General features: G+C 34.9%; 1 protein-coding gene across 1 annotated transcript in view; it reads left to right on the top strand.

Moving 5' to 3' along the window:
• Positions 1-13,848, top strand: part of ANTXR2 (ANTXR cell adhesion molecule 2) — a 154,902-nt gene that overhangs the window by 17,850 nt on the left and 123,204 nt on the right. The window contains exon 7 of the mRNA XM_049790309.1: positions 1,060-1,140. Coding sequence (XP_049646266.1) covers positions 1,060-1,140 — 81 coding nt within the window. The remainder of the gene's footprint in view (positions 1-1,059; positions 1,141-13,848) is intronic.

Below are 13,848 nucleotides of genomic sequence, written 5' to 3'. Positions count from 1 at the left end.
GGCCAGACCATATTTGCCTTATAGATAGCCAACCAGGGTTTCATCCCCTGTACCTTCTATGGTCCCCTGAGCTCCTGACAGGAGCCTCAAACCTGCGGCCCACGGGCCGCAAACGGCTCTCCGTACAACATTTTGTGGCCCTGCCCTAGAGGAATCTTTTTTGTTTTGTTTTGTTTTAGTTATTTGGGTCACACCCCCCAATGTTAAAGGCTTATTACTCACTTTGCATGCAAGGATCACCCGACTTTGCCTCCATCGGCCTGCAGGTAAATTGAGTTTGAGACCCCAAAGCCAGGAGTAAGTGCTGACCTCAGTGTGGTGTGTGTGTGTGTGTGTGTGTGTGTGTGTGTGTTACAATACAAACAAATAACCAAAAAATACCATGTAATAAACCCTACATTATTTAATGTTTGATTTTGATAGGCTTCTTTACTGAAAACAGAACTCTAAATTTCTTGACATATGCTTCTTTGAAAGAGGTAAAAATAGTGTAAACATTTTTGTTAAAACTGTATAAGGGCCAGAGCTATAGCACAGCGGTAGGGCGTTTACCTTGCATGTGGCTTATCCAGGATGAACCATGGATTGATTCCAGAGGTCCTTTATGGTTCCCCAAGCTAGGAGCGATTTCTGAGCGCATAGCCAGGAGTAATCCCTGAGCATCACTGGGTGTGGTCCAAAAATTGGTATAGTCTTTAACAAAATTATTGCAGCAGTTTTATTTAGATGTTTTAGTTTGATTTATTATGCAATTTTTAGGCATGAGGGGATTTGGAAAGTCTATTTAACCAGATTATTTAGTCTTAACTCTGATAAAACACATTTTTTCCATGAAGTTTATGGAGTTTTTACATTGTACTTAATCCCCCCCCCCACACACTTACACAGTGATTTTACATTACTATTTAATAGAGCAATATATCTTCTAGAGAGCTGAACTATTTTGAATTTGAAACTTGACACTACTAGCCCTCTTTTACTGACAAAATACACTGGAAAATAAATCCTCCATTGGTATATGTTTGAATTACCCTTTAAAATTTTCTTCTTTTTCTAAAGCTGGAAAAAATTGCTGATTCCAAGGAACAAGTATTCCCCGTCAAAGGGGGATTTCAAGCTCTTAAAGGAATAATCAATTCTGTGAGTATTTTAGATATACATTAAATCCTTATAAGGTCAATTTTGATATACTACCTGATCATTACCTATAAGAACATAGTAGCCCAAACGTTTATTTTGAGAACTGGATTTTGTTTGCAAATGACATTAGGTCTTAATTCTTGCAAATTGAGCTGGGTGCATAATTTCCAATTTAAGATTTTCAGAGTCTTAAATGTACCCACCCTTTGTGAGTGGCATGCCTTAGCATCTCACCATTTTGAAAGCTTTAGAGCCTTTGTCAGTGAAATAACAAATACAAACTTGGATTGGAATGTGTGATTGCATCCACTACCAATTATGATATTTCTTAGCTATTAGGTGATTTTAAGTTGCCCCTGTATATATTTGATTGTTGTTGTTCTTTCAATTCTAATGATTCATAGTATTGCTGGAGTTCATAATATTTCTGTTTGGAATTCAGTGTTACTGTCTCCAATGATCGTTAGAATCTGGGCTATCCAAATAGGGTATTTGGAAGTGGAGTGATGAAATGCAAAGCAAAACTCCTTGTGGGTTTTCACAGCTGAGGTTTATGTTTCATTTTACTGCTTTTTGCTAGAAGCACTAGGAACAGTTGCTATTAAGTATTTATGATATTTGGGTAAACACCGTTCTAAAAAGGAAGTGAGTAATATATATTTTCTACACCAAAGCTTTCCTGTAATCTTTAGGTACTTATTGGAAAGGGAGGAAATCACCCCCCTACACAAATTTCTTTTAACATTTGGTTTTGGTATTTAAAATATCTGTTTAAAGATGATTTTTAAAAACATACAATGAGGTTTATGAAAATTATTTTTTAGTAGCACGTAAGCTTTCTCCTCATACTTTTCAAAAAAAAATACATGACATTTGATTTCTGTCATTTTAGTCCATTCTAGGAGAAATCAAAGATAAATAAATGCAGAATATAAGAGATTTGTACTTTTGGGGGAATTATACATAATTGTGTTCAGTTTGTATTAAAATATTACAAAGTAAAATATAGATTTTTAGCTAAATCTATGGTGTTCTGCAACTATGAGATTTACTTTTTAAAATATAGGAAAATAGATATACAAAACAAAAGGGAGGAAAATTAGGTACCGTAAATAAACAAATCAGTGAATTGAATTATAAATATAATATTGTTGTTTTTGTAAATTGTCAGTTCTTACTATAATTATACTGGTAAGGTAGGGAATAAAACCCTCTGGGTTAGTCCTTTTATAAAATAAAAGTTTTACTTCAGTATTTCCCAGGTAACAACTCGGCTTTTCTTTTGGGGGATATCACACCTGGCCATGCTTGGGGGCTCAGGGATTACTGCTGGTTCTGCACTCAGGAATTATTCCTGGCAGGCTCAGGAATCATGGAATACTTATGATCATACCCCAGTGGGCATGTGCATGGCAAACACCCTACCCACTATACTATCACTTTATTTCCTCCATTTTTTTAATAATTAATTTATTTAAGCTCCGTGGTTACAAAATTATTCATGATTGAGTTTCTGTCATAGAATGTGTAAATCACCCTTCACCAGTGCACTTTTCCGGACACCAATGTCCCCAGTTTCCCTCCCACGCACTCCATCTTCTACCTGCCTCTCCATGCCTCTTTCACAAACCGCGGCCAGTGCAGTTAGGGTAGAAGAGGATCTACTCTGACCATAATAGCTGTCCAGATCACCCTGGACAAGAACTGGGTGCTGAAGGGGAATAAAATGATATGTATGGTACCCCGTCATTAACAATAGTGATTAACAATAGTGCAAATCACAGTGTCAAAAAAAAAAAAAAAGATTGGGAGAGAGAGAGAAAGAGAAAGAGAGAGAAGGACAATTGTTTTGTTTTGTGTGTTTTTTTTTAACTTTTTGTGGTTAGTAATTATGGATTTTTCCATTCAGCAAATTAGTGATTGATTGCAGTGGAGAAAAAGGTTTTTTATTATATTGATTCAAATTATTTTCTATTTATATGAGGACTTTTTTCTTGAAGTAAAATGCAGGTTTTATGGAAGCTGGACTGATAGCAAAGTTGGTAGGGTGTTTGCCTTGCATGCGACCACATGTGACCAACCTAGGTGCAATCTCCAGAGTCTCATATGGTCCCCAGAGCATGTCAGGAATAGTTTCCGAACAGAGAGCAGAGCCAGAGTGGTTCTGACCTGAACACCGCTGGGTGTGTCCTACAAACCAACCAAAGAAAGAAAAATAACGAACAGGTTTTATTTGATGGTATTGAGAAAGGAGAATGGGGGGGGGGGATGGAGGGAGAGAGAGATATGAATAATATGCTCAAGGGAGAACATGGGATTCTTCAAAAGCAAAGAGATCCCTTGTATACAATCCAGGATGGAAGTAGGAAAGTCCTTATCTCAAGAGGGGGAGATAAAGGTGACATGTATTCAGAAACTATTCGGGCAACACATGTACCTATGAGGACATCTTTAGCAGTCATTTCTAGCTTCTCTTTCTTACCTGAATTTTTTTTATAGACTGAAGAAAGTTGGACTTTATATCTGAAGTTAGGGCAGAGGGCTGGTACAAAAGTTAAGGTGATTGCCTTGCATGTAGTTGACCTGAGTTTGATCCTGAGTACTACATTTGCTACCCTGAATATCACCAGGGTCAAAATCCCCTCAGCTCAGGGCCAGGAGTAAATCCTGAACACTTCCTATGTATGGCCCACCCCCTTCCCCTTAAACAATTTCTTAATATGCAGTTAGAAAGATTTATATTATTTCAGATACAGTAACACTTAAATTTTATTTGATGAGTCTATTGTCATAACTTTTACTTTAATATTGTGGAAAAGTTAGTTATTTTGCCACAAGATGATATAAAATGAAGATATAAGAAAATTTAAACTTTTAGCTATTTGGTACTATATTTGGTAACTTGTGATTCGATTTATGTATATATTTTTGGTTTTTCGGGCCACATCCTTTTGATGCTCATGGGTTATTTCTGGCTAAGTGCTCAGAAATTGCCCCTGGCTTGGGGGGACCATGTGGGATGTCGAACCATGGTCCTTCCTTGGCTAGGGCTTGCAAGGCAGACACCTTACCTCTAGTGCCACCTCGCCGGCCCTGTCGATTTATATTTATTACCAAAAGTTATTAAAATATCTGACTTATCAATTGTTTATATATTAATTTCTTTGAAAGTAAACTATAATTGAGAAAAATGATAGCATGCTTTTCTTTATTTATTTTTTTTAGTTTTTTATTTTTTATCACCCTTTGCCTTAAACCCCGTGATCTGTGGTGTATTTCCCCTTACTCGAAGATGACACATTTTCTTAAAACATGTTTTGTCTAGAATCAGTTTATTAATCAGCATAGCTAGAAATGTCATTTTGTAATTGAACTGAAGAAGAAACACTCATAATTCCTTTTTCTCATAGTTTCAGAATTCATGGTCTGAAGAAGGTTCTTGTGCTATGAACATTTTGTATGTTAACAATTTATTGTATTTTCTAAAATGTATTTGATTCAGAAAATTTTTAATGTTCTATTTAATTTGGAGGGAAATGTATCTTTTAAAAGTATTTAGATTTCTATACAGGCAAAATGTAATCCTTTTTGACTTCATCTCCAATTTTAATGAAAACATAAAAATCTAGAATTAATTGTTGTTTGAAGTTGGTATTAGTGATAACATTTCCCATTTATTATTTCACTTTTATTTATTTATAGTTTTATGTATCTTTATTTAAGCACTATGATTACATACATGTTTGTAGTTGGGTTTTAGTTATAAAACAGAAAACCCTCCTTTCACCAATGCAACATTCCTACCACCAATGCCCCCCAACTCCCTCTCTTGCCTGTATTCGAGGCAGACATTCTTCTTCTCTCACTCATTACCAATGTCATGATAGTTGTTGTTATAGTTATTTCTCTAACTGAACTCACTACTCTTTGTGGTAAGCTTCAGTACGTGGGACCGTCCTTCCAACCTTCATCTCTGTTGTCTGACATTATTACAATAATGTCTTTTATTTTTCTTAAAACCCATAGGTGAGTGAGACTATTCTGTGTCTATATCTCTCCCTCTGACTTATTTCACCCAGCGTAATAGTTTCCATGGTCATCCATGTATAGGAAAATTTCATGACTTCTTTTTTTTTCCTGAAGGCTGCATAGTAATTCATTGTATAAATGTACCAAAGTTTCTTTAGCCACTCATCTATTGTTGGGCATCTGGGTTGTTTCTCAATTCTGGCTATTGTAAATAGTACTGCAATGAATATAGGTATGCAAAAGACATTTTTGTATTTTTGTGTTCCTAGAGTATATCCCTAGGAGTGGTATAGCTGAATCATATGAGACATCTTTGTTCAGTTCCTTGAGAATCTCCATATTGTTTTTAATAATGACTGGACTAGATGGCATTCCCACCAGCAATAGATTAGAGTGTCTTTCTCCCCATATTTCTGCCAGCACTGATCTTGTTCTTTGTCATTTGTACCAGTCTCTGTGGCATAAGATGATACCTCATTGTTGTTTTAATCTGCATCTCCCTGGTGATTAGTGTGATGTGGAGCATTTTTTTAATGTGTCTTTTGGCCATTTGTATTTCTTTTTTTTTTAATCTATTTTTTTCTTTATTTAAACACCTTGATCACAAATAAGATAGTAGTTGGGTTTCAGTCATATAAAGAACAGGAATTGTCTGTTCATTCCTTCTTATTTTTTGATTAATTGCACTTAAGGAATTGTGTTATAATGAAAAGAGTGACTCCTAAATAGAACCAATGCTGTGCTTTCAATGGCATTGAAACAATTTGAGACTTGGAATATAGTGGTCCCTATAAGCAGGACAAAATGTTGGAATTTGGAGGAGGGAATTTTTAATGAGTCACTATTGTGATTAAAGAAATCCAAAATGCATCTAAATTAAAATACCAACTTGTCTTGAGTTAAAGTTGGCAGAAAGATAGATGTTTCATTGTTTAAAGTTATGAAATTTTACTTGTGGTGGAATTTGAAGTTTTCTCTGATAATTGGAATAGTTTTAGCTGGATATCAGGAACACAAATTTAAAGAATAATTAGGCCAAGACATGAGGCATAGGAGAAAATGAGTTTGTTTGTGAGAATAAGTGTTTGTTTGGATGTGGGAATAAATGCACAAATACGGTGATGGAGACTCTTAAATATGTGTATAGGGAATTGGCACTTATTTTATATAATTAGGGAACCCTGTAAGATTAAGGATTGGGAATTATATGATCACATTGAACATTTAGGCGAGGTATGAGATGTATGTCAATGTATGTGAGGATTTGAAAGATGGAAAAGAACAATCTCTTGAAATGATGCTTTTAAGAAATAGTAAAATGGGGGCGGGCCGCGAAGAGATAGCATGGATGTTTGCTATAACAAGGGTGTTTGCCTTGCATGCAGAAGGACTGTGGTTCAAATCCTGGCATCCTATGTGGTCCCCAGAGCCTGCCAGGAGCGATTTCTGAGCATAGAGCCAGGAGTAATTCCTGAGCACTGCCGAGTGTGAACCCAAAACAAAAACAAAAACAAAAATAAAACAAAAACAAAGAAAAGAAAACAAAAGAAATAGTAAAAGAAAACCTAATAGAGTATGGAAGAGTATAATATTAGTACTAGGAAGACTTGAAGGTGAGTTCCAATGTTTTCACTCTCTAGCCATGTAACTTTATGTACATCTCTCCTGAGATCCAAATTAGACATCTTTTTATTCAAATGGGGGAAATGGTTTTTCTTTTATTGGGTTGATTTATGCATTGGGTTTTATATTGATAAATTGATCCAATGATTTAGAAGTATTTGGATTTAAAACAATTTGGGAAAGAAGACAGGAAACGAAACCCATGTAGGATGGGGTTATTCATTATTATAGTACCATAAATCTAAAAGATTAGTGATTTAGATTTAAAAGGGTCTAGCAGTGGTATGCAACAGGATAAGTAAATCAAAACAAATTATTTTTCATAATAAACTTAATTGAGAATTATGAGGGAAGTGGTCATAATTAGGTAAGGACAAAGTGAAGTGAAACCTCTATATCTAAGGCTGTTTTCTTTTACTTAGTTGGGTTTTGACAAGTAATTATTAATAGTTTATCCTATTGTGATGCAGTGAGATTTTATGATGGATAGAAAATAGTAGAGTTAACAATATGACATATTTAACAGAAAATATGTAGGCAAAAGGAAAGAAAAAAAAAGATCTTGAGAACTCTCTGGAAATAAGATTAAAGAACAGAGAGGGGAATCAAATACAACCTTGCATGTCATTATACCCCTTAATAAGAGTAGTTAGAAGAGATAATAAGAGATGTTTTTTAGTAGGAATCTGAATGTTAACAAAAGGCCAAAAGGCCAGAGAGAGAAAATGAATTGAGACGGGGGGAAAAAAATACTGGTGGGGGATTGTTCTTAAGGGAAGTGGAGGTCCAATTTATGAAATAGTAGGTAACTTCTGAATTGAGTCAATGTTCTTCCTATTATTCATTCTGCTTTCCCATTGCTCATAAAGACATGGATATAATTCTTTTATTTTCCTTACTTACATTATCTTGAGATATTGAAATGTTAATTTTTTTTCTAGGAAAGGTTATTGAAATACCCTTAATTTGAAAATGAGATTTTACCCAAAATAGTATATAGGTCAGACTATCATGTGCATACTCGTGGCTTTTAGTTCAATATTTTATAATGTGCTGTGGAAGAAAATATTAAATTAGAAACAAAACAAACAACAGACTCATGAATTATGTGGAAATAAAAATAAAAATGCTCAGTGGAAAATCCACCTCTTCTGTTTTTATAAAATCATAATCATGAGATGTTTACTCTTTGGAATTAATTCCACTTTATTCTTTCATTTGACATAGAGTGCTTCAAAATATTTAGCAGAAGAGATGAATCAGCTATGAAGATGGTTTTATAAATAACCTTGTTTCAAAAGAATTAAGAACAGTATATTCTATGTGATGGCAGCTAATGTCAGAGTGTCTAAGTAAATGGGAAAGGAATGATCACCAATACGTGTAGAAAATTTAAATAATAGATTACTTATAATAAATTGTTTATAAAAGAAAACATTAAATCTATATTTCAAAAAGTAACTACTTGTTTAATACGAAAATAAAAGCTTCATTACACTTTTGGAGAGGACTATTTTAGTAGTCATGGTTTTTTGTTTTAAAAGTATCTACGAAAACTGTCTAAAATTCTCACTGGAATAAGACAGCAAAATCATTTTTTCTATACGGAAATCATTTCCTGCAGAAAGTACCTAATAAACATTCTGATAAGATTTTAGCTTAAGCATTTTAGCAGTCTCTGCTATGCGTGTTGACTGCTTTGATGTGAAAAACTATAAAATTATGTTCTGATGGAAAATATAAATATGAGATAACTATTAAGATGTATTTATTGAAAAAATCAGCATACTGTTAGAACAAACTCAAAATTGGAAATCAGGATCTGGTGTTCTTTTTAAAGAGGACAGTTTAGAATATAAGGCTCATGATAAATCAGATAAATTTAGACTTCTATTCATTCTGGAAATTTTTCAATTTTATTTTATTGAAACTATTGTGATCTATAGAGTCCTTCATAGTTAAATTTAAGATATAGAATGAATCAGGGCTATTCCTAAAACTAATGTCAACCACCTTTCACCAGTGACCCAGAGTGTATCCTATACCACCATCCTTTGCCTCCTGTCCTGCCAGTACAACAGGCCCATTTAAGTTTAGATTGTTAAAGTTTAGATCCTTCTATTCTACTGTCATTGACTTTGGCTTGGATATTTAGTTATGTCCTCCTGATCTCCACCATCTGAGACCACTTGGCCCCTGGCACCCATCCCTTTTTTTTCCTTCTGAATTTTATAGAAAAATGCAGAAATATGTGGTAAAACAAAGTAATCCATGTCCCAAAGTTCTATGAAAAAGGCGGGAGACCCTTTTTAAAGGATAAAAAAATAATAAGAGAGAGAAAACAAAATAAAATTAATTAAAGGGTGTGTGTATATGTGTGTGTGTGTGTGTGTGAGAGAGAGAGAGAGCGCGCGAGAGAGAGAGCGAGAGAGAGAGAGAGAGAGGAGAGAGAGAAGGAGAGAGAGAGAGAGAGAGAGAGAGAGAGAGAGAGAGAGAGAGAGAGAACAGTTTTTACTTCTTATTTTCTTGCATAGGCACAGCAAAAGATGGGGGGGGGAAGGGAAATATTTTGGCCCAAAATGGGGAGATTCTACCCATGATGCATCCTGCCATAAGACCCAACTACACGGGCATACTAAGTAGTCTAACCCCAAAGTCTTTCTTTGTGGTCCCAATAAAAATTCTCCTCACTCATGGTTGCTGCAGTCAGGTTTCTATAGAGATCCTGTTTTTGCATAAATCTTATGTCAAAGTCAGGTGTTATGGAGCCTCTTCTGTTTTTATTTCATTGTTAGGTGACGATGCAAGGAAACCTGCCCTGAAAGCAAGTTCTTGCTGTTTCCAAGTCTTTAGCATGTCATATGCACCCAATCTAGAGCAAGTTGGTGCAAGGGCTAAATAGGGCCTTCCCTGGTAAAAGTTAGATTCCTGGTGTTGGTGCAGAAAACCATGCCGGCTCCATAGATGGTATCCATGTTTCAGGGATAAATGACCATTGTCTGATCTTCTGAAGCCTAAGCCAAGTAACTGACAAATGAGCAGGGTGAAAGGCCCCACTGCAATATAAAATTTATAAGTTCCTATCCATATTAGATGAGAACTTGTTTCCATATGTAAGATTTCCCCCATTTTAATGTGTCTATAAAAAAGGAACAATGCCATAAGGTATTACTGCTGCATCTGGGAGCAGAGGTAACAAGCCCAACAGTCCCCATAACCTGGGTTCTAACATGAACTCTAGAGAAATTTATCTACTAGAATTCCCTACTAAACATCTCAAACCATGGGGAAATTGCTGCTACATAAGAAGATAATCAATAAGAGTTATATCTATTAACGAAATACATTTAAAGAAATAGTTAAAGGAGATATAGGTGTCCCCTTTAAGTCTTTTGAAATTGTCGGGGCTGGGAGGGGCAGTTAAAATCCGGAGCATAGCTTCAGCCTGTGATTTGGTCTTGTGGAGTCTAAAAAATGGCTGTCAGCAGTCATATCTCAGGAAATGTTCGAGCCAGGGGCTTCTCAGAAACTAAATATGGTAGCAAGCAAAAGTCCACAGTGAAGGGAGATGGGGGGAAGGGGCCCACCAAGAACAAATCAGTAGCAGCAAACTATCAGCTCTTCTCTGGCTGAAAATCTATTTTATCATGTTTGGAGTTGGTTTTGCAGCTGGCTGGGATGAAAGGAATGTTCTGCTTCGTGAGAAATTAAAAACTGAGGGTAAAAAATATTAAATTGGGGGAAATAATACATGTGAGGGTGAGAGAATGAAAGGCTAAAAAGTATTTGTAATCTGTTTTTAATTGTAGGTAGTTTACCTTTATACCATAATGCTCATAATTTTAGATATTTTTTAGGAAAGGCAACAGGATGCTCAAGACCTGCTAGACAATATTTCATGGTATAGACTCCTCTTACAGTGCTCATTATCATATCACTTAATTTTCCAGTCTTGAACATTATGATTTGGGTTTTTTTTTTTGAGAGTGCTCTAGACACAAGCTAGCCCAGGAAGCTTTTCTTCAGTAAAGTTTACCCTCACCAATCATGATTGGCCTAGAAACATCTGTAAACTCAGACCAGCAAATAGGAGAATGACTTCTAAGAACACATCTGGTCTTTCTGCTGCCAACTTAAAACTTAGTTGGATGTGTAAACAACATTTTTCTTAATTCTATATATGTCTCTTACCAAGTAGATAAATTTGAAAACATTCGTTTTGCAGTGTTCATTATATTATTGAGAGTTTTCTGATTATAAGAACTTTATGAATAGTATATCAAAAACTAGCCAGTTAAAAGAAATAGAAAATAATTGATAGTAGTAACAGGAAGATATTCCAAGATTTTATCCCTGCAATTCATATGATTAAAAGTACTTGGAATTTTATTTTCTTCTGTTATACATGGCAAACTTTAAAGATTTTACAAGAGGTATCTTAAGCATTGAATATATTTAATTTTTATAAGAAATTTATTGAAGTAATATTGGTTAATATCATTAGGCTTTAAGTTCAACTTTACTATCTATTGTACACTAACCTTGTCATGATCAATATGTAGAAACTCACTACCATATAATTAACTTACTTTTTTCATTTTGCACACACCCTTTCTGGTAAACAATAACCTTTTTCTTTGTGTCTAAGAGTTTGTTATTGTCTTGTCTGTTTGTTTCCACAAAAGAGAGGTGTCACCGAAGTTGGGAGATAGTACAGTGATTAGGGAGCATCCTAGGTATTACTCAATCCAGTTTGATCATTGGTAGCACATAACCTCAGGTTTGGCCTCCGTAGCTTCAAAACATTACTGTAGGTAGCCCTGGTTGTCCCTGGCACTGCAGGGCTTGAGTTGCAACACATCCGTAGTTCACAGCAGTGCACTGCCCTATTGGCCAAGTGTTGCTTCAGGTGACTATTAGAACCCCTGTGTGTCTCATTGTAAGACCTTTTGTTGTCCCCCAAAAGTGATCATTTTAAATCACAGTGACTTATTATGGAGTTTAAATGGAGGGAGGATATAATGGAGAGGTAAATATGTGGTACAGATTAAAGTTGATGAGGTTCCCAAATGCAAGGCTATCTACTCAATATATATATATATTTTATATATATAGAATTTTTGAAAAAAGTGTAAACATTCAGATATTTTTTTTGTATTTTAGCCTCTCTGTAGATTTTCTTATGTTTTATAAATAAAAAATTTTGCAAATGATATCATGTATATGAGCAAATACTCTGCCTAGCTTTTTTTTTTCTTAAAGTCCACACCTTTATCTCCTACCCAACCTATTCCCAGTAGATGTACATGAATGTTTAACTTGTCTAAAAGACTTTGCGATAAAATATATAGGTTGAAAAGAGGCTTGAGTGAGAGGAACAGGTGTGTTCATCTCAGCAGGTGTGTAGGCAGTCTTCATTTTCCCATTTTAATTTTATATTACAAAACAGCTCCCTTCATGCTTCTTGCACATTGACTAATGTTTTTGCATGCATGTCCATATAAGCATTTACTTTTTTGGGGGGGCACACCTGGTGGCCCTCAGGGGTTACTCCTGGCTAAGCCTTCAGAAATCGCTTCTGGCTTGGGGTCCTTATGGGACACCAGAGATAGAATCCAAGTCTGTCCTGGGCAGCTGCGTGCAAGGCAAACGCCCTAACACTGTGATCTCACTCAGGCCCCTATATAAGCATTTTCATGCCCCAACTCCATCTTCTAAACATACATATGAATTATATTCACAATAACATTTTGAGTATGAATGAGTTTTGAATGTCAATAGCTATCTTGAAGTCAAAAATTGGGGAAGTAGGCAGCCTGGTTATTGAAAGTATTTAGGGTTATTTGTTTGCATTTAGCAATCTAGTTAAGAAATCTATAAAGAAAGCCGGGGTCGGGTGGGGAGGAGGGAGACTTGGGACATTGGTGATGGGAATGTTGCATTGGTGATGGGTGGTGTTCTTTACATGACTGAAACCCAAACACAATCATGTATGTAATCAAGGTGTTTAAATAAAAAAAAAGGAAGTATTTAGGGTTATTTGTTTGCATTTAGCAATCTAATTAAGAAATCTATAAAGAAAGTTAAGAAATCTATAAAGGAAGCAAGCACAAAAACAAACTTAATCCATAGCAAAAGTTTACAGAAAAGAAGCATTCTATATCTAGAATAACAGAGTAAAAACAAAATGAAATAAACCACACCTTTGTCCCATCCCAATTGCTGTCTATTTTTGAATGTCCATATAAGTTCTCAAGCAAGTTCTTGCATTTTCAAAATATGAAACCTGGTGACCATTGATATCATTGCTTTGATTTAAAAAAATATATCTGAAGATCAACCATCCAATTATTTTTCCTATAAACAGCCTGATTATTTTTCCCCAAGTGTTCACAATATTTCCAAATAGAGTTAGAATCTCCAGTAGTTGGATTTTGTAGTAGAACTTCTCCGTTCTTTTAGGCTCTGTATTATGCAAAAAAGTTAAAAGTACAAGTATTTTATCTAATCAAAACAATGAGACAAAAAGCAGTCATAAATTAAGAAAATAGAATAAAAATTATAAAAGGCAGGCTTGAATTTGGGTATCAATAGCTTACTAATTCATGGAATAACCTAAACTTTTATCTAATTAAAAGATACTGGGAATTTATAACAAACTTACAAAAACTTCAATGAATAATAGCAAAGATTTAGTGGCGTATTTTTTAGACTGGAAAATAACCCAAATTTTGGAGAGTACATTTCTTAGAGGAACTGACTCTGGATTCACTAAAATTGGGAAAGTCTGACTCTGCTATTTAAAGCTCATGGTTCTGGGATATTTAAAAACAATCAGTGTAAGCCCCAGTTTCCTCCCCTATAAAATGCATATCAAATAGCATATATTCACAAGATAGGAGAATTTGTTAAAGAGATTCAGATAGCATTTATAGCACAGTTTATGTAGCATAAATAATGGTCTCTGCAAAATAATCGTTTAGTAAATGGCAATTATTATTTACATTGTTAGAAATCCAAAGAAATTGGTTGCCATTTGTCCTATAAAGAAAAAGT

The sequence above is a fragment of the Suncus etruscus genome, chromosome 16 (genome assembly GCF_024139225.1).
Source record: "Suncus etruscus isolate mSunEtr1 chromosome 16, mSunEtr1.pri.cur, whole genome shotgun sequence".
NCBI classification, from domain to species: Eukaryota; Metazoa; Chordata; class Mammalia; order Eulipotyphla; family Soricidae; genus Suncus; species Suncus etruscus.
Note: the sequence above shows the minus strand (reverse complement) of the source record. Positions and strands in the feature narration are given on the sequence as shown.